General features: G+C 38.4%; 1 protein-coding gene across 2 annotated transcripts in view; it reads right to left on the bottom strand.

Moving 5' to 3' along the window:
- NSF (N-ethylmaleimide sensitive factor, vesicle fusing ATPase) overlaps positions 1–21,145 on the bottom strand; it is a 148,796-nt gene that overhangs the window by 97,142 nt on the left and 30,509 nt on the right. For both annotated transcript variants that reach the window (XM_020873383.2, XM_020873384.2), the window contains exons 5-8: positions 20,165–20,331; positions 16,929–17,036; positions 16,532–16,607; positions 13,901–14,056 (exon numbers count right to left, since the gene is read on the bottom strand). In XM_020873383.2, coding sequence (XP_020729042.1) covers positions 13,901–14,056; positions 16,532–16,607; positions 16,929–17,036; positions 20,165–20,331 — 507 coding nt within the window. The remainder of the gene's footprint in view (positions 1–13,900; positions 14,057–16,531; positions 16,608–16,928; positions 17,037–20,164; positions 20,332–21,145) is intronic.

Below are 21,145 nucleotides of genomic sequence, written 5' to 3'. Positions count from 1 at the left end.
TGGGCTGTCCCAGAGCACCAGTTTTGAGTGCCCTGCTTCATGCATCAAACTTATACTGGTCATCTATTTTACATATGATAATATATACATGTTTCAATGCTATTCTCTCAAATCATCCCACCCTTGCCTTCTCCCACATAGTCCAAAAGTCTGTTCGATACACTCTTTAATAAAGAAAAAGGTCACAGTATGACCATATGACACTGATCACAATGACCAGTATATGATTCTATTTAACAGAAAAACAAGTCTATACATGGGAGCTCTGGCTCTCTATACAGTAGAGCCAGTCAAAAATACATACGTGTATAAATACCTAAGTAAAATACCTTCCCCCTTCTTTCTGTAGTCCAGTTCCATTTAGGAACAACACAAGAGGTCTTTCCTAGATTAAGAAGGAATCTAAAAGGATCAACAAAGATTTAGTAACATTTTAAAGACAAGGCTCAAGTCTTCATTCATCAGGGCATCTGCTGCTTCCTCATATTGCCTACTTTGCTAATTTGGTTCACAATGTACCTTATACTTTACACAATGCTGCTCTGGGTATGCTGTGTTAGTCCCACATACAACATAAGCATCTTGAGGGCAGGAGTTGGATCTAACTCAAGTATTCTACAACTGAGTTAATCAAGTTCTTGGTGTTTATTCATTTCCTAAAAACTTACCCTGTGAGCCAGGCACCAGCACAGGGGCAGAACATACATGAGTAACCAAATACACAAGGCCTCTTCCTTCCTGAATTTATCTTATGCTCATGGGGGGTAGGGGCATGGCAGGGCCTACCTGCCAGTGGGTAACAAGCAACTATGCTACAAGGTAATAATGCACAGAAGAACATGGAATTACTAGAACACCTCAGAGGAGCACTAAAGTCAAAGCATTCTGTAAAAAGTGAGATCAAAGCTGAGGCCTGGAGGATGAACAGGAGGTTGGATTAAAAGATGGTGAAAAAGTACCCTTGGATATTGAGGTAAGAGACAGTAGCATGGCAAATTAGTGGAGCCTAAAATAGCACAAGTTGGCTGGAACCCAGAGCATGGGGGAGGGGGTGCAGGCTGAGAGAGGAGGTGGGAAAGTTTGGCAGGGGCCAGACCACATCAGGCTTGTAAGCCACGGAAGGAGTTAAGGAGAGCTACTAAAGAGTTTTAACCAGTGAAGTGACAGGATCAGACTTGCCTTTTTATAAAAATCGCTCCAGTTACAGTGTGGAGAATGGATTAGAGAAGGGCAAGGCTGAAGGCTTAGGGAGTAATTCAGGCAAGAGATAATGGTGGCCTGAAGGAAGGCAGTGGCAGGGAGATGGAGAGAAGTGGACAGATTTGAGATTCAAAGGAGAAGGCAGTACTGACAGGAAATGGGAGGGGAGGGAAAGAGAGAAGTTAAAGAGGGTGCCTAGATTCTCTGCCAGAGCATCGCCTGTGCTATAAAACAGAAGTATGTTTAGGGGAGAGGATGGAGGGGGCAGACGAATGAGTCTGATTGTGCATTTACTGTATATCCATGAGATAGCCAAGAGGTTATGATGCTAGAAGTCCAGAGCTCTAATTTCAGACTGTGATGGAATACGCATATTTGAGAGTTAGTGGCATAAAGACACTACTTGAACCTATGGAAATGGATGTGACCAATTTGGAGAACAATTTAAGAGTGAGGAAAGGAGCTCTAAGCCAGACTCCAGGGGAACCCTATTGCAAAGGACACGAAGGAGGCTGAGAATGGACAGTCAGAGGGATAAAAAGAAGATAAATCCTTGGAGGGAGAGAAACCAAGTTAAGAGGTTATTTCAAAAAAGACTGGTCCATGGTGTGTTTCGTAAATGTGCACAGAGTGACTGAAGCTTGACCTCAATAAATAAATGCATCAGCAATTCTTTTTCTCTATTCTCAATGGACTGAAATTACATTCATTTAGCAAATATTTATGCAGAGCAATGCTTCTCAAACTATCTATGCTAAGACCTAGGGGTTTTTTTTTGTTTTTTTTTTTTCTTCTAAGTTTTCAATCCATTGCACCTGGCTTCCCAGGTGGCGCTAGTGGTAAAGAACCTGCCTGCTAATGCAGGAGACATAAGAAGATGCAGGTTCGATCCCTGGAGGGAATCAACACAGGGAACATCTCCTGGAGGAAGGCATGGCAACCCACTCCAGTATTCTTACCTGGAGAATTCCATGGACAGCAAGCTTGCCAGGCTACAGTCCACAGGGTCGCAAAGAGTTGGACCCAACTGAAGTGACTTAGCACGCATACATCCTCAATTCAGCTTCCAGGGTTTTTTTTCATGGTGATGAATATATGTGCAGTGATTATTCTCCACTCCCCCGAGGTCCTCCTGATTTTCTTATTTCTAACATTTTCTCACAGAGACCCAAGTCTCACCTCTAGTTCTGTCACCACAGTAACTAATGACCAAATTCTGCCAATTTCATCTTTGTAATTGTTTTCACATCTTTTCTTCCCTTTCCATTCCCACTGTCATCACCTTAACCCAGGTTTCTAGTACCACACAACTGGACAATTATGATCTACTGGTCTCTTACTATCTCAGATATCACCTACTCTCGAGAGCAATGCTTTTCATACAGCATAATTACATTAATTATCTAAGACACTAACTTTAATTGCTTTGTTCCCCTGCTGAAAATTCCCCCAATGACTTCCCATTATGATTGTTTATTCAAAAATTACATTCATTTGGCAAATATTTATGTAGGGCAATGCTTCTCAAACTATGTTAAGACCTAGTTTTTTTTCTTCTAGGTTTTCAATCCATTGCAGACCAATGTTTTTGTAAAACTACAATAAAAAAAAGTGCTAATTTTAAATTACTAAAAAAAGTTTCTAAATTCTTATTATCAGTTTTGATATTTTTCTCATGATGGACTGGTAACAATGGTTCATGGCTCAGCAATGATCTGTAGACTGTATTCCAAACTGCCTGGGTGTTGCTAATACATGGATAAAAAGACATTACAGTTGCACCCACAATGCAGGGTGATTCTGCCATTCAGGGGAGACATTTTTGACTATCACACAGCAGGAAGGAGGAACTGCTGGCACTGAGTGAACAGAGGCCAGAGATGCTCTTAAACAACCTAAATGAAGAGCACAGCCCCCGCCCCCGACAAAGAATGATCCAGCCTAAAACGTCAAAAATGCCAAGGCTGAGAGACTCTGCTTTACAAGTGTAATGCAAATGAATAATTAAAAGAAACTAAGAACAGAGCTCTATTCGAAGTATATATACAAAATGCAGGGGACACATAAGCACCTGAGTCTGCCTGCAAGGTTAAATGGACAGTACTTACCAAAGAAAGTCCTTATCTCCTGACTCATAGCTTTCCAGAATCCAACCACGGCCTAACTTTCCAACAACAGCGCTGCTAGCCTGGTCAAAGTTGTGAATTCTATACCTTGTTTACTGTCAACTTCCAAGGATACAAACAACCATCCCTTCTCCCCCCCACCCAAATCACACAGCATTTAAGGCCTCACTCAAGGGCTGACTACTCCATGAAGTCTTCTGTGGTCCTTTCTTTCAAAATTCCTAAGAATTTGCCATCTATACCACTCATTTAGCATTCTATCACATACTGGCTTTTGATACTATTGACATTTCTTAGGTTATATTGTTTAACTGCTAAATAATTATTTGATTTTTACATTCATGTCATCTCTAAGCTGATAGCTCACTAAAAGAGAGCTTCTGACACAATCTCAGCAACCACCCATTTCCTGTAGTATGCTACAAAGAGGGCCAAAAGCACATGAAGCAAGTGGACTAGAGTTATTAGGTAGCAGACACTACAGTCCTACCACCAGTTCTTCACGTCTTGAGCTCATGACAATTTGAATATATGGGGTTACTACAAAAGTAATTTATCTACAAACTTTAGTATCTTAGAAAGTTTACTGATTCATAGATTGAGTGCCTATACTTATTACTCCAGGTCAAGGTAAGTCCACAGGTTTTTGCCACATTCAAGTTCCAGAAAATCTACTAGAAATAAGAAAATTAAGGAATCCCAATTGAGACAGTTTCTCCAAATTTTAAAACCCAAACAGTTCTTTATGCTTTCAGTCAAGACACTCACTGCCCAGACAACAATCTGAGGTTTTAGAAAATATCTCTACTCTTAAAAACAAAAAAGGTTAAAAGAAGGTGGGGAGAAGGGGAAGGAGTAGAAGCGGGGAAAAAGAGGAGGAGGAGGAGATGAAAAGGAATATGATGACGAGGAAGTAGGAGGTGGTAGTTTAACTCTTTAGCAGAGGAAGAGAGGGCAAAAAGCTTAAGCAGTTGTCTGATATATAAATGAAAAGGTCAGACTTCCATAGTTATCAACCAGCTCTATATATTCTTAATATGCAGAATTCTACCAAATCACTAAAGTACTGGGTAATTTCCAAATGTGAAGACTGTCATTTAAAGTGTGTACAAGAAACGGTAGTGGGTGAGGCCAGACCTATAGACCTGCAGTGCTTTAATAATTCCTCCCTCCCTTTTCACCCCCCAAATCTATTATGTCTAAGCTCTTACAACCTTATATATATGGAAAGGTTTGTAAATTTCCTTGAGAATTAATTCAGGAAGAAAGGCAAACGTGAAAGTTATATACTCATCATAGGATATTATCTGACATAAAATTCAAGGCTTTATTGACTACTTGACTCTTAGCTTCATCTTCTCAATATTCGGAGAGGCAACTCAGAATACAGACTCTGAAGCCAGGCATCCTGATTCCCAGTCGCAACACTGCCAGTTACTAGTTGTATGAACTCAGTGAGTCATTTGCTTTCCTCTTTCTTCCCCCCTGGTTCCTGGACCAGAGACCCAAGTTCTAGTACTAGTTCCACCAGTGACCTGGTTAGTGACCTTGGGCCGAAATTTCTGCACCTGTAAGGAGAAGGAGCCAGGAGATGTACTAGATCAGTGGTACTCAACCAAGGGTGATTTTGCCCCCAGGGGACATTTGACAATGTCGTGAGATATTTTCAGTTATCACCACTAGGTTTCAGAGGGAGTGCTACTTGGCTTCTAGCCGGTAGAAGCCAGAGATGCTGCTGAACATCCTACAATTCACAGGACAGCCAGCACCTCAGGACAAATAATTACCTCAGAGGTCCCCTAGAAGTGAGGCTGAAAAGCCCATTTTAATAGTTTTATATTATGGGCTTTCATGAGAAAAGAACAACATAAGAGTTAATGACATGCACTCTCAGGCCAGATTCAGTCATTTCAGTTCAGTCGCTCAGTCGTGTCCGACTCTTTGCAACCCCATGGACTGCAGCACCCCAGGCTTCCCTAACCATCACCAACCCCCAGAGCTTGCTCAAAGTCATGTCCATTGAGTCAGTGATGCCATCCAACCTCATCCTCTATTGTCCCCTTCTCCTCCTGCCTTCAATCTTTCCCAGCATCAGGGTCTTTCCCTATGAGTCAGTTCTTCACATCAGGTGGCCAAAGTATTGGAGTTTCAGCTTCAGCATCAGTCCTTCCAATGAATATTCAGGACTGATTTCCTTTAGGATGGACTGGTTGGATCTCCTTGCTGTCCAAGGGACTCTCAAGAGTCTTCTCCAACACCACAGTTCAAGAGCATCAATTTTTTGGCGCTCAGCTTTCTTTCTAGTCCAACTCTCACATCCATACATGAATACTGGAAAAACCATAGCCTTGACTAGATAAGACTTTTGCTGGCAAAGTAATGTCTCTGCTTTTTAACACGCTGTCTAGGTTGGTCATAGCTTTTCCTCTAAGGAGCAAGCATCTTTTAATTTCATGGCTGCAGTCACCATCTGCAGTGATTTTGGAGCCCCAAAAATAAAGTCTCTGTTTCCACTGTTTCCCCATCTATTTGCCATGAAGTGATGGGACCAGATGCCATGATCTTTGTTTTCTGAATGTTGAGCTTTAAGCCAATTTTTTCACTCTTTCACTTTCTTCAAGAGGCTGTTTAGTTCTTCGATTTCTGCCATAAGGGTGGTGACATCTGCATATCTGAGGTTATTGACATTTCTCCCAGCAATCTTGATTCTAGCTTGTGCTTCATCCAGCCTGGCATTTCTCATGATGTACTCTGCATATAAGTTAAATAAGCAGGGTGACAATATACAGCCTTGACATACTCCTTTCCCTATTTGGAACCAGTCTGTTGTTTCATGTCCAGTTCTAACTGTTGCTTCTTGACCTGCATACAGATTTCTCAGGAGACGGGTCAGGTGGTCTGGTATTCCCATCTCTTGAAGAATTTTCCACAGTTTGCTGTGATCCACAGTCAAAGGCTTTGGTGTAGTCAATAAAGCAGAAATAGATGTTTTTCTGGAACTCTCTTGCTTTTTCGATGCTCCAACAGATGTTGGCAATTTGATCTCTGGCTCCTCTGCCTTTTCTAAAACCAGGTTGAACATCTGGAAGTTCGCCATTCATGTATTGCTGAAGCCTGGCTTGGAGAATTTTGCTAGTGTGACAGATGAGTACAATTGTGCGGTAGCGTGAACATTCTTTGGGATTGCCTTTCTTTGGGATTGGAATGAAAACTGACCTTTTCCAGTCCTGTGGCCACTGCTGAATTTTCCAAATTTGCTGGCATATTGAGTGCAGCACTTTCACAGCATCATCTTTTAGGATTTAAAATAGTTCAACTGGAATTCCATCAACTCCACTAGTTTTGTTTGTAGTGATGCTTCCTAAGGCCCACTTGACTTCACATTCCAGGATGTCGGGCTCTAGGTAAGTGATCAAACCATTGTGGATATCTAGGTTATGAAGATCTTTTCTATATAGTTCTTCTGTGTATTCTTGCCACCTCTTCTTAACATCTTCTGCTTCTGTTAGGTCCATACCATTTCTGTCCTTTATTGTGCCCATCTTTGCATGAAATGTTCCCTTGGTATCTCTAATTTTCTTGAAGAGATCTCTAGTCTTTCCCATTCTATTGTCTTCCTCTATTTCTTTGCATTGATCACTGAGAAAGGCCAGACTGTCTGAGTTCAAATCCACCACTTAATAGCTATATATCTTGGACCAGTTACTCAACCTTTAGAGACTCAGTTACCTTTTCCATTATATGAGAACAATAGAGTATCTACATCATAATGTTGTTGTGAGGGTTAAATAAGTTAACAGAAGTAAAGCATTTAGAACAGTGCCTGGCCCTATATAATTATCAGCTAACATCACCATTACCACCTGAATACAGAAGGAAAATTGAAAAAAGAAAAAAACAGCAACCATTTTACTTTAGGAGTCACATGAATTAGGAGTGGAAAGGTTTTTAAGACCAAATGGATTCAAGCATAGCTCCTCACATGGCAGACACTCTGCTCTCCCCCAATCCCTTCTCCCACTCCTTCCTGGCTAATGCTTCCGCAGCTGCTTAAAGTCTCTAAAGTCTCGGGTGCAAATGTTCTCATGGCTGGGAGAGAATACAAGCTACTTGCTTTCCATTCTACAATACAAAAAGTATATCCATTGTATAATGCGAAAATTAACTGGAGGAAGTAGTCTGTTACACATTAAGAAACTGTTTTTGTCTTTCAGTAGAAAAGGATAGGTGTGTCTGCCTATGCTCAGTAAGAGGCTGCCATCAGAGCTCTCGGGATCTAGGTCTGTCTCTGAGCTTTCTTTCTCCACAGAAACCTCACCAGGGAGAGGGACATTCCTGTCCCCCTGCTCCCTTGATGTGCTGTCAGGGGAGCTGCCATGAGACAGAAAGAGCCTATGTGGTTATCTTTTTGTTTTTTAATTACACAAGCAGAAATATCATAGTTAAACATTCAGAGAAGAGGTACACAGAGTGAAAGAACAAAAATCTCTATGTCTCATCCTCAATTCCCTTTCATGGAAGCAAGCAATTTTTTTTTTTTCAATTTAATGTGAGTGCATATTGACTTTTCTAATAGCATTTACTTTAGTATGTTTAATTATTAAAACATATCTGTACATTTAGAGCTGTATCATTTTAAGATTTGTTTCACTGTATTCCACAGTAGGTTGGGAAGGATGCAGTCTAATTTATTTAATCATTTCCTCACTGGCGGACATTTAGGTAAAAACTTCAGACTTCAACTTCATAGTGATCCAACTGTTGATTTGTAAGTAACTCAATTGTAGTTGCCAGCAAATAAAATCCACTGGTGATTCTATAGATAGTTCTGCCTCCCTCAAAGAAAGCATTCTAAAAGTCTATTTATAAATTTAAAATGCCAACTGAATTTACATATAATTTGACTCTGAGATATAAGCATAACTATAACATTTATATTCATATGTAAATAAGTTTAACTTAAAAAATTAAAACCAATGAAAATTTAATTTTAGGTTAAAATTTTCAGCATATAAAAAGGCGCCCATAATATTTTCTTAGGGTGTCTGTTTTATCTTTATATCCTGCTCTACAGTTTCTGAAAATCACACGGTCATAAGGTCATTTTCTTCTTCTAATTAAAAAAATAAAAGATAAATTCCCCAACCTGAAGTTAGAATTAGTAAATTAGTAAATGACCACATTCTTCATGTTCAAGTGTCATCTATAAGTACTCCATGGAGAAGCAGAAGGGGTAAGTTCTGCGTCTCTAACTAGTGAGCAATTGCTTTCTTTTCCTTTTTCCTAATAAATTACAGGCAGACTTGAACAGATGTCAGGTTGGCATTCAAAACCTAAAATATAGCTGAAAAGCAAGTTATGACTAATACAAGGAAAAAAGATGAATGTCAGAAAGCTTCATTTTTTTTTTTTTTTTTTTTCAAATTTCAGATAAGCTCTTTAGCCTTAGGGTTCCTTTTACAGAGCCCTAGAGTTCGGCAAGATGTCTTAACCCCCATTTAAATTGCAATCTCTCCTCATGTGTGGGGGTGTGAAAATGCATTTTAAGAGTGTCAGTGTTTATGTTAATCTCAGCAAAAACTCCCTCTCTCCCAAATATGGCATCGACAAAACCTCAGTGCCCTTTCTTCCACTGTATTTTATTTGCACTGTTTTTAGCATGTGAAAGATGTCTGCATGTGATTGAAAGGCTCCTTATCTTCTTGGCAGCTGACTTGGTAGAGTAACTGCAGTTTCACTGGTGATATCAGAAAAAAGTTGCTTTCCTCTAAAATTTCAAAAGAGGCCTTAAAAATACAGATTGAAAATGGGCTTAGAGATGGAGGCAGAGAAAGAGGACAAAAAGAACACAGTGTCAGTTTCAACGAAAGGGGGTACAAGATGCTAACTATTGGCTTTACTGCCCACGTGGTGGCCTGCATTTCTATCACATAGTGCTGGTTCTCAGCTGTGTCCAACTCTGTGAGCACATGCCCTGTAGTCCACCAGGCTCCTCTGTCCATGGGATTTTCCAGGCAAGAATAGTGGAGTGGGTTGCCATTTTCTATTCCAGGGGCTCTTCCCGACCCAGGGATCCACCCTGTGTCTCCACGGTCTCCTGCACTGGCAGGCGGATTCTTTTACCACTGAGCCACTTGGGAAGCCCAATTATAAGGTACAGGTCCACCCAAGGACAGGATGAGGCTTGAGGCCTCTAAGTCACTACACTCTTTTCCTTCCAGCTCTGAAACAGATAACTTCTGCCAAAGCCACTTTGCTTGATGCATGTGAACTTAGTCCTGAAATTATATTAAGAGACAGTAATTCTTTAAAAATTATTTCACTGTTCTTTGAAAAAAAGTTGTTTTTGCTCTGACATTTATGGTATAGAGGTAACTGCAAGGGATGCCAAAAAAGGAGTTTCTTTGTACAAACTATCTTTTCCAACCAAAGAGCTACAATGAAAATGGAGGTGACCCTGTGCCCAGAGCACTCTCCACACAACTGCACACCGGGCAGTGAGCATGGTGAAGGGCTGAACAGGAGCACAAGGGCATTCCACTGAAATCTCGGTGGACGCAGGGCTGTGCGTTTATTCACCCTCACTTACTGAGGCTGGTTTCTATCCTGGGCCCCAAAAGGTACTTCTATTATCCCACAGAGTAAGGAATTAAGGTCTTTCCTAACTAAACAGCTATCACTGTAGGTGCTGGAGAACATTCTAACTAAGAGGCTGTTGGGTACCTGCTAAGTGCAAACTTTAGCCCTAGTTTTCCTTGCTAATGCTTTCATGTGCTTTCTAGGAAGAGCAGCCCCATGTGGGTTTTGGGGTGAGTCCAACTGCTCCAGACAAGGAAAAAGTAAACAGAGTGATTGAAACAAGAACAACAGAAGTCAAAGTACATTTCCTCAAAGTAACTCCTTTTCCTAATTCTACAAATGACCTTTCTTCCACTCTCTGTGGGGCTGGTTGTATGTGACCTCTTTTCCCCTTAAAGACCTTCCTTGACTTTAATTCTACATTAAAAAAAAAATATTTTAACAGGGGCTTCCCTGGTGGTTCAGCAGTAAAGAATCCACCTGCAAATGCAGGAGACATGAATTGGATCCCTGATTCGGGAAGCTCCCACATGCCTTGAAACAACTAAGGCCATGCGCCGCAACTATTAAGCCCGCACCCTAGAGCAGAGGAGCTGCAACTACTGAAGCCTGAAGCCCTCGAGCCCGTGCTAAGCAACCAGAGAAGCCCCTGCAACGAGGCCCACGCACCGCAACTTGAGAGTGGCCCCCACTCACCACAAGAGAAAAGCCCAGGAAGATTCAGCAGAGCCAAAAAGGAAGAAGTAAAAATGTTAAAAGATTCTCTCTTAAAATACTATAGCAAAAACAGGAGGGTATATACTCCAAACTTGAAAGTATTTTGAGAAAAACTAATATATGGGAAACTCTGGGACACTTATTTCATGTCTATTACATTATTTGATCCCTATTTTTTCTGCATAATTGTGTGCCTCTGGTTAATTCTTTAGTTTCTCTGTATCTCATCAGCAAAATTCTGTATGTATCTAAACTATATATGCAATTTTGAAAAGCAACATGAAGTTTTACAGGCAAGAGGAAAGAACTATATTACCTAGAAGCATAACTATCAGTCTCATAAACACAATGACAGAAGAGAATTCTAAATTTATCACTTTGTGAACTTGAAACCTTGATATATAGGCAAGAAGATCCATTTAGTTAAGATTCCTGTTTACAAAGTAGACTTAACTCTAGATTCCATGGTAAAGACAATGATTTGGTCTCAAGCCAAAATAAAAATGTTCCCTGTTTAAATAAAACAAAACAGTCTCAACCTACATTAATTATTCTTTTCTAATCCCTATTTTTTTCATTTGAACTGATTTAACCAGTCATATCCATGTCCAGTGAGATCCCACACAGGTTGACTATTTAGTTAACAAAGAATGAAGGAAAAAAATCAGCCAATTCTGTTCCCACTTGGCAGGGTAAAAGAACACAGTGTATACATAAAAAAGATGCATGTAATCTTAAATTAAATGTAGCAATTTGTACTTTTTATATGCCTTTATCAAAGCCTAATGAGAACTTTCTAACCACATTGTACTCAGAAGGCAATGAAATTTTTCTACTATTAATTCCTCCAAAATTCAAATGCGAAAAGAAGCCTCCAAAGGAAAATAAGGAATAATACATGCACAGCAAGAGATTTCCTTCTCAGCCATTTCACCACTAAAAAGGCAGCACAAGGACACGGAGAGTCTTCACTCAGACAAAGGAGAAAGTCTCTCAGTTCAGCTCAAACACCAAGGTACCTTAAGACTTACTGCCTCCCCCCACCCCATTTTTTTTATTTTTTAAATGGAACATAATTGCTTTACAATGTTGTTAGTTTCTGCTATATAACAATGTAAATTAGCCCTATATATACATATATCCCCTCCCTCCTGAGCCTCCCTCCCACCCCAATTTATTATCTTTTAAGTCAAATTGACAACACATGCTTCTTGATGACAAAAAGCCAGAAAGATAAAAAAAAGTATTACTTTTTTAAGAGAACTCATGTATGCCTAAGTAAATCAGTAAAAATATTAGAAAAATAAATCCATAAAAAAGGTAATGGGTAGTAGTACTAACAAACAAAACTGAAATTCAAGGTCCTTGGTCAAAAAGCACGTTAACAACAAAAAGCATACTGTACAATTCAACTGATTTCAATATGGACTGCAGAAACAGACTAAAGTCACTCAGAAATTCCAAATCTGTTTTGATTTAATTTCAAACTCTTCAAGAGCTGACAGAGTCACAAACCAACAGAAATGGGTTTACTTCTTTATAGGTTGTTCTCTTAACCTCAGAGAGAGGCCCTAATGAGCAAGGTTTGGACAATGCACAAACAGGAAACTAGTATCTGAATCCTCGTAAGCATTTAAACCATGAGAAAATATTTTAATATAGTTAAAGTATATAACTTATAGAAGCGGCTCTTTTTCTACTTGTCGGCTGTAGAGGGGTGGTGGTTTACTCGCTAAGTCGTATCTGACTCTTGGGACCCCATGGACTGTAGCCCTCCAGGCTCTGTCCATAGACTTTCCCAGGCATGAATACTGGAGTGGGTTGCCATTCCTTTCTCCAGGGGATCGTCCCAACCCAGGAACCGAACCCACATCTGCTGCATGGCAGGCAGATTCTTCACCGCTGAGACACCAGGGGGAGTTTAAATGTTCAAAGACACAATCATCATACTCTCTGTATGGTGCTCGGGCTTGAAAATGAGTAAAGAGATATTGCACAAGAATAACTTAGAACATTTGGAATCACCCTTAAATCTCTGCTTATACCTCAAACATACTTAAGCAATATTTCCATGTCTTTATTTTAAAGTTTTATGGATTTATTGTGCCTCAAAATACACATTACCAAGGTAGCAAACCATCACATTTTTAACTATTTTCCAAATTAAAATTCTGTTTTTTTATGGACTTGGCCTTTGTGTCTTTCAGATAAAAAAAGTATGTTATTGCCATTTCAAGGTGTATAAAACTCAGGTGATGAGGGTCTCTGTCATTTTCTCTTAATCCAATTTCAAACTCGACCTTTAGCCAGTGAACAGGTGTGTGCTGTGTGTAACTTATCGGAGCGAGCGACCAGGCAGAAAGGCTACCAACAATAGGAGGCTGACAGAACCAAGCACTTACTGCCTAGAAAGTAGTGCTCAGCCCCACCATGATGAATATACTCTTATCTCCCAGTAGCAATTTAAAGATAAAGAATGATGGAGGTGAAGGGAGTAATATAGTTGTATTCCTTCAGTTTTTTTGGATACAGTTTTTAACACGAATAATCTGCCAGAAGCTGTTATGGTATAAATTCCTTCCTCAGATATTCTGTAGCTAACATTCCAATCCAACATATGATATGCATATGAAAACAGTCAGGACAGCATTCCCACCAGGGCAAATAAAGCCATTTCACACACAGATAAATTAAATAAACCTTCAAGAAAAAAGTGATAAATGACTAGTGCATTTCTTTGCAAGCAATGTGGAAATTCCTATGTATATGCTGCATTTGTCCTTTTGCATTAATTAAAAACATGCCAAGTATCCATTTACCAGGTATGAAGATGTATTAACTGGGTAATACAATTTAAAAAAAAGCAACAGCTAATATTAGAACAGTATTCATAGTCTGATAGATAATGACTATTCGGCAAGGTAAATCTGACCTTTAATGAATCTTTAGGGTCAGATGACATTTCTAAATAGGCCCCATTGTAAAAATTCATAAATATATAATGAAATTTCTAAATATGTCCTATAGAGAAACATACTTGAATAAATTAAATTAAGCAACCACAATTATTTTTATGATTTTCCCATAAAATTAAAATGTAGTTTTAAAAATCTTAAAACTTTAAAAGATTTTTTAAGTTTTAAAAGAGGAAGAAAAAGTTTGAAACAGTTTGTCAGGCCTGAAAAATAATTTCAAAACATTACTGAAAACAGATTTTATCACATCCAATTTTTTAAAACAGTATAAGATTTTATCCAATTTTTCTTTTTAAAACTCACCCATTTGCTCCACAATCTCTGGAGGAAATACTCTGGAAGCAAATGCTCGTCGAAAAATATCTGAAAACTCCTTATCCAGACCTCCTATTCCCATTTTTTCAAAGTTCCAGTCAGGATTGATGATAGACTGGCGATTTTCCTTGGTTTTAGCTTTGCCTATTTCAAACAAAGATAATCAAATGTGAGAAAGAACTTCACCACTAAGTGTAAAAAGAAAGTCAGAACTCCCTGGGCATCCTCAGTGAATCAAGAAAAGCTATCAAACATGAAAACACCTTCGCTGATTTTTTAAGAAGGATGAGTTTTGTTATATTTGCTAGTTTGCCTGGTCCTCATTTAGGGTCAGCAAAACACTTTCAAAATGACTGGCTCAACTATGCTGTAGTCAATCCATGGAGCTTAGTCTTCTTGACCTCTAACTCCTAACCAACTTAACTAACTTGGTTGATTAGAAGAAACACCGTGTGCATATCTGATGAAGAAAACACTAGTTGCCAGAAATGCAACTGAAATCTAGCAGTCCCTCAAGGCTCCTAAAGTAATATTTAAAAATACATATACTTATCTAAATTAAGTATATAATCAGGAATTTAACTCTTCAGCTTGAAAAGGTGTATGAAGTTTAAAGTCTTATTTGCTTTTTCTTCATTTGCACAATAATCTAAAATTATCCTAAAGTCTTGGATGATTTCAAAATTCATGTTTTCAAATTCTTTCACAAAGAAGAAAATTATCTAACTTAAATGTCATAGTGCCCCCTAAAGTAACTCAAGAGAACCACACTCTCTCTCAAACACAAAGAATAAAAGTGCCTTAGTACAGTCCACATAAACAAAAAAAACAAAGAACTATAGTTTTCTTTTAATTAGGGAATAACAGGTCACATTAGAAAAAGTTTACCCTAGATGCTAATTGTATGGTTAGGGTTTTGTGGACTTAACACTTCCTTTATGAAGTAACCAAAAATACTTTTCTTACACTCTACTGCCCTCTTGTGGCCAAATTATATAATTTTACTTTCAAATGGGAAAAACTATTAATCACCCTTAGAAATTACCTCCATTGTATGAAAGTGATGCAACTCTTGGGATAATATACCATATAATATACAACGAAATCACTCCAGAAACATACTGGGCCAACAACAGTAGATTATGATATATCCTAATTATGATCGAACCTGAGTCTCCTACTTGGTAGGTGGATTCTTTAGCCACCAGGGAAGCCATAAAATAATATATTAGTCATTAAAAACAATACTGTAGAAGTATATTTATAAGATGTTTGAAATATGTTAAGCAAAAAGAACTATAAAACAGTATGAAGATATAATCAAATATTTTAAATTTTAGAGTGAGCTGTTTTTGAGTGCTTATTCATATTTCACGAAATAAATATTTTACAGTTGAGAAACAATAAAAGAGGAATGATAATTTATGGCTCTGGAGAAAAGGACACGCATTCAAACTTAAATGACTTTGGATATAATAGTGTGTAACCACTGAAAATCCTCTACCTTATACTACGATAGACATCAACATAGGTAAATACAGTTAATGGCATCATTATGCTGATGAGTTACTATTTTTAGAGCCCAATCCGCATTATTTTAATATAATAAAAGTGGGGTTTATGTACAAGAGTAGGACTGAACTATGAATCTGCTGGAAAGACTTTTTTTTACCTGTACATTGATCATTTAACTCAGTCACTAATGGAAATAATGCTAGTATCACATTTAACACACAACTAGCTGAGGGACATTCTACAAAATACATGACCAGCTCTCATGGTCATGAAAAGACAGTGAAAGTCTGAGGAACTGTCAGAGACTGGAGAAGACTATGGAGACTAAACCACTAAATGCAACGTGGAATTCCACGTTAGATCCTGGAACAGAAAAAGGACATAATGAAAAAACTGATGAAATCCAAATAAAGTCTCTAGTTTAGTTAGCAGCAATGGAAACATGTTAATCTAGTTTTGGAAAAGTGTACTATGGTTACTTAAGAGGTACCATCACAGGAAGCTGGTTAAGGGTATACAGGAACTTTCTGAATATTTTTTATGAATCTTCTGTCAGCCTACACATATTGATTAAAAGTTTAAAAATTAATTTTTATCTGTATCTTTTCCCTTATTTTTAGTGAGGTTACTAGGAAATTTAAAATGACATACATGGCTCACATTATATTTCTATTGGACAAAATTGATCTAGTGAGGGTTTTAAATTTTTTCTACATCAGTATATCTGAAAGATATGAAATACTCCATGATTCTGTGATAAGCCTTTTCAAGGCAAGTATCTCTATTCTCTCTCCCTGTTTAATCACTGTAGTTGAGTCATGTATTGTTAACAGATGTGCTGTGTTTAGTCGCTCAGTCATGTCCAACTCTCTGCGACCCCATGGACTGTAGCCCACCAGGCTCCTCTGTCCATGGGGATTCTCCAGGCAAGACTACTACAGTGGGTTGTCATGCCCTCCTCCAGGGGATCTTCCCGACCCAGGGATCAAATCCTGGTCTCCCGCATTGCAGGTGGATTCTTTACTGTCTGAGCCACCAGGAAAGCCCATTATTAACAGATGGCCCCACTTTATTCAGAATCTTCTGAAAAACTGTAAATCTTACCAATAAGATTGAGTGATGAATTTTCTGCTTTTTCAAATGCAACCTGGCTGTTTCCAACAACCAGCCCTATTTCAATCTATAAAGAAAGACAATAATTAGCAGTCTTATAGCAGATTTCTGGACTTCTCAAAGCAAGGTGAAAAACAAAAGAGAAATGAAGTCTCCATGAGCAAAGCAAATTTTTCAAACTATCAGCTATTTCAAATTACTATTAGATCTTCACATAAGTCTGTTTTATACTATATTTTAATAACTATGCTGGCTTTAAAGGCAATTTTCCCCAACTATCTTAAAAGAGTACATAATATAAAAGAAATCACTGAGGTAGAGAATGGCTAGGAAAGTTATACTAATTTGCACAGTGCACATCACACAGATGATCAGAAATGAAACATACCTTCTGTCTTTTCCCAGTTGCAGGCTCTCCCTTGAGGATACTAGGATCCATGGCTTCAATGTCCTTGACCAGTAAGCCAAAAAGCTTTTCATTGAAGCTAAACACAAGCTATGTAGAAAAGACAGGGGGAAAAAAATCACTTCGTGATATAATGATTTGATTTTCACATCATCGCCAATGTTTTTCAAACACAGGCAAGCAGCTTTCTCAGCTCACTCTTCTCCACAAGGCAAACTACCCACAGAGCAAAGGAACTAACACTTACTGAGTATCTGCTGTGTGCCAAACAAACATTACAGGATGTTCCGTAATTAATACTCACTAACTCTTCTGCAAAACATCAGTCCTATTTTATCAGTAAGGATGCTGAGATTCAGAGAGGAGTTAAATGGGACCTAGAGTCACAGCAAGTGACAATGCCAGGATGCAAGCCTTGGTTGGGTGCCTCTAACATCATGCTTTTCTACAATCAATACAAAGTGCCTTCCATTCAAGTGCAGAGACAGCTTCTGAATGCTCATTCACTCACCAATTATTGATTAAGTGCCTTCTACAAGCTCGGCCCTCTTCGGGATACCAGGGTATAACAAAAATACAATGAACAAGGCTGACTGTCAATCCTGCCACCACTAATTACCAAGAATGGGAATAAATACTAAGAAGAATGATTTAAGATATTTATTCTTTCTCTGTATTATAGAGGATTTTCTTTCGTGGGTTTGTAGACGTTTGCATGTCACTGGGTTTTAAATTATTACAAATACCAAGGCATTTTCTATTAAAATACAAAAGCTAAAGGAGAAGGTAAAAACAATGAAATTTTAGTTAGGCAATTTGAGCGCAACTATCAGAAAGTTTAGGAATCCAGAAGGACTATGGTGAAGCCCAAAAAGCAATGGGCAGGTAAGTCAACAAATTATCAGCTACCTATCATCCTGGGGAGCCTCCTCAATCCATCTAATTCCAAGTAGCAGCCCAGCGGATCTCTAGTGCATCATCCCATTTGACTGACATTAACAGGATATGGCATTTCTTTCTTCTTTTCTGTCTTTCCCAACTAGAAAGGAAGCTCTACAAAGGTAGGAAATGTGTCTGTTTTATTCACCAAAAATCTACAGAGCCTAAAATAGTATTTACTGAACTCATACTAAGTGTTCAATAAGTATTTGTTAATGAACGGATCAACTAACTAGCAGGTTCTTGTCTCAGCCACACAGGGCAGCTCACAGATCGTCTCTGGACCTAAATAAAATTCCTCATGTGCAAAATGAGGAGGTTAGACAAGATTACCTCTGAGGTTCATTTCAATTCCAGTACTCTTAAAAACAATAATAGGTGTTCTGTGTCCTTTTCCTGTCTATCAGTAACTCAAGTTTCCAATTGTGAAAATCTGATATTATGATATATGGGTTAACCAAATCCTTAAGAGTCTCGTCTTTCCAGGTAATGACACTACCCTCATTTCCACAGGTCCCTCCTCCTGCCATTTCTCCCATTTTACAGGCCTTCCCACAGGAGAGACACAAGGACAGTCTATCTAACTCATAAGAGATCAGAACACTATGAAGTTGGAATTTTCAAACTTTTGGCCTCAGAATCCTTTTACATTCCTAAACCCCCAAATTTTGTTTATATGGATTGCAATCTGTTGATATTCACTATTTCAGAAATTAGAACAAGAAATTTTATTAATTAAAAAAAAATAAAGTACATTATATATTAACACAAATAACATATTTATAATTTATTTGAAAGTATTTCCATTTCCCAAGGTATAAAACATAAGTGGGAAGAGTGGCACTGTGACATTTCTGCAAATCTCTCATTTCTTGCTTAATGGAAGACCACTGGGCATTCATGTTTGCTTCAGCAGGCAGTGTAACTATGCTAGTACCCATCATGTGGCCTGCACAACTCCACTTGTGAGAGAATAAGAGGAAATGGGCACATAACATCCTTTATAAAAAATGTTTTGATATTAGATTTGACCTCACAAACCCCCTGAAAGGGCCTCAAGGCCATAGTTTGAGAACAGCTGCTATGGAGCTATGGTAGGAGGAAGGAGTTAATGATTCAGAAGTCACAGAAAAAGAGACAAATGGAATGGTAAGGTCAAAAGAGCAGAGATTGTTTATGTAGAAAAACAAATAATAATTTATGAACTCACACATTTTTTAGGTAAAATTAAAAAACACACACACACACAGAATTTCTTAGGAGACCAAACAATGTACTAACTGAAGTCCAAAGAAGGGAGCAATATAAACAGGATCATCTTTTTCTTTTATTCTATTGGACTACAGTTGACTTACCCTGTTGCGTTAGCTGCAGGTGTACAGCCAAGTGATTCAATTATACACATATTCATTCTATTTTAGATTCTTTTCTCATATTGGTTACTACAAAATATCGGGTAGAGTTCCCTGTGCTATACAGTAGGTCTCTGTTGGTTATCTATTTTATATATAGTAGTTTGTGTGTGTGTGTATGTGTGTGTGTGTGTGTGTGTTCACCCCAAGCTTCTGATTTATCCCTCCCCCAGTGTTTCCCTTTAGGTAATCGTAAGTTTGTTTTCAATAACTGTAAGTCACTTCTGTTTTGTATATAAGTTCACTTCTTTTTTAAGATTAAATTCCATATATGAGTGACATCACGTTTTTCTCTACCTGATTCACTTCATTCAGTCAGTATGATAATCTCCAGGTTCATCCATGTTGCTACAAATGGCATTATTTCACTTTTTAATGGCTCAGTAATATTCCATTGTATATATGACCCTCATCTTCTTTATAAGCAATATTATTTTTAAGAAAAGAAAATCTGGGCTTCAAAAGCTCCATAAAAAACTGAATATATATTTACATGTAATTTTCTTAAGATTCTCAAAGCAGCTCATAAAGTTAAGAATTACTTTTCTATAGAAATACATCAGGAAAACAGAAAGACAGCCCCAGACAAATGTCCCATGGCAAGAAAAGAAATTTGATACACATGTCTATAGTGCTCCCAAATTTACAGAAAGAAAAGCTGCTGTCATATATGACACCGTAAGCTAACTTTATAATTTTTCTAAACAGTCTGCTAGAGGTTCAGCAAATCTATTTCCCTCACTTTTTATCACTCACCTTAGATATAGCTGCTCATATGCAAAGCTCCTCTCAGCTTTTAAAAAACAATTAATTTTGGACAAGTACAGAGATAAAAATGTCTCTAAATGAAAGAAAGTTTAAAACTACCTGTTGACCCACTGAGAATGCCTGGTTGTTGAACTGCTGAATAAACTCTGCGGCCATCTTGTCAGTATCGTATGGGTTGGAGTCGATACTTTTTTTCTGCAGAAAATCAATCTCGATGGTCATCGTGCCGATGCACTGCTTGGCTTTGTCAAAGGTATACAAGGACACTGGGGAGGAAAAAAGGAGCATTTTTAAGTCACAAAGACACGAAATCCTTGCTGTGCTTCAAGTAACTAAAAGTTTCACATAAATGAATTAGAACTTGACCAAAGGGGGATTTTTCATGACCTTCATTGGAGGGATATATAAGGCACAGATATTTTTTAAACATAATAATAACTACTAGAGATGTTCTTCCCCCTGACTTAATTGGAACATACTGAACAGCAATCTCCTGTATATTTACCCCTCACCTAACTGCTCTGGGGAAATTACAGCTGCCCCCATAAGCCTCTCCATCTTCCTCCTCATTAAGCAGAGGATGGAGTGACAGAATGGGAAGTCCTAGTGGAGATGGCATACCATGCTGTTTTCAAACAAGACTTCTGCTTGACACAAGAAAGAGCTAAGGTAAGAGGTGTGGACTCTTGCTTTAGCAAATTAAGAGTGTAGGACAAAAACCGAAACAAAACCAAAAAAACCCTTGAGAAAAAAATGTTTTCTAGAGGGATTTCCTCCAGAGCAACTTAAGACTTTGACATTTCTTTTTTTAATAGTACAAAAATATTTACTGAGCATCTATGATTTCAGGGGAACCACCGTAAGTCCTACAAGCATAACAGGACAAAGACCAGACCTTTAGCTCACTTGTGTATTAACAGCACCTAATAGTGTCTGTGGGCTTCCCAGGTGACTCAGTGGTAAAGAATCCACCTGCCAATGCAGGAGATGCCAGAGATGCAGGCTCAATCCCTGGGTCGGGAAAACCCCAAGGAAGAGAAAATGGCAACCCACTCCAGTATTTCTGCCTGGGAAATTTCA

This window comes from Odocoileus virginianus, chromosome 17 (genome assembly GCF_023699985.2).
Source record: "Odocoileus virginianus isolate 20LAN1187 ecotype Illinois chromosome 17, Ovbor_1.2, whole genome shotgun sequence".
NCBI classification, from domain to species: domain Eukaryota; kingdom Metazoa; phylum Chordata; class Mammalia; order Artiodactyla; family Cervidae; genus Odocoileus; species Odocoileus virginianus.
This window is presented reverse-complemented; position numbering and strand designations above follow the sequence as displayed.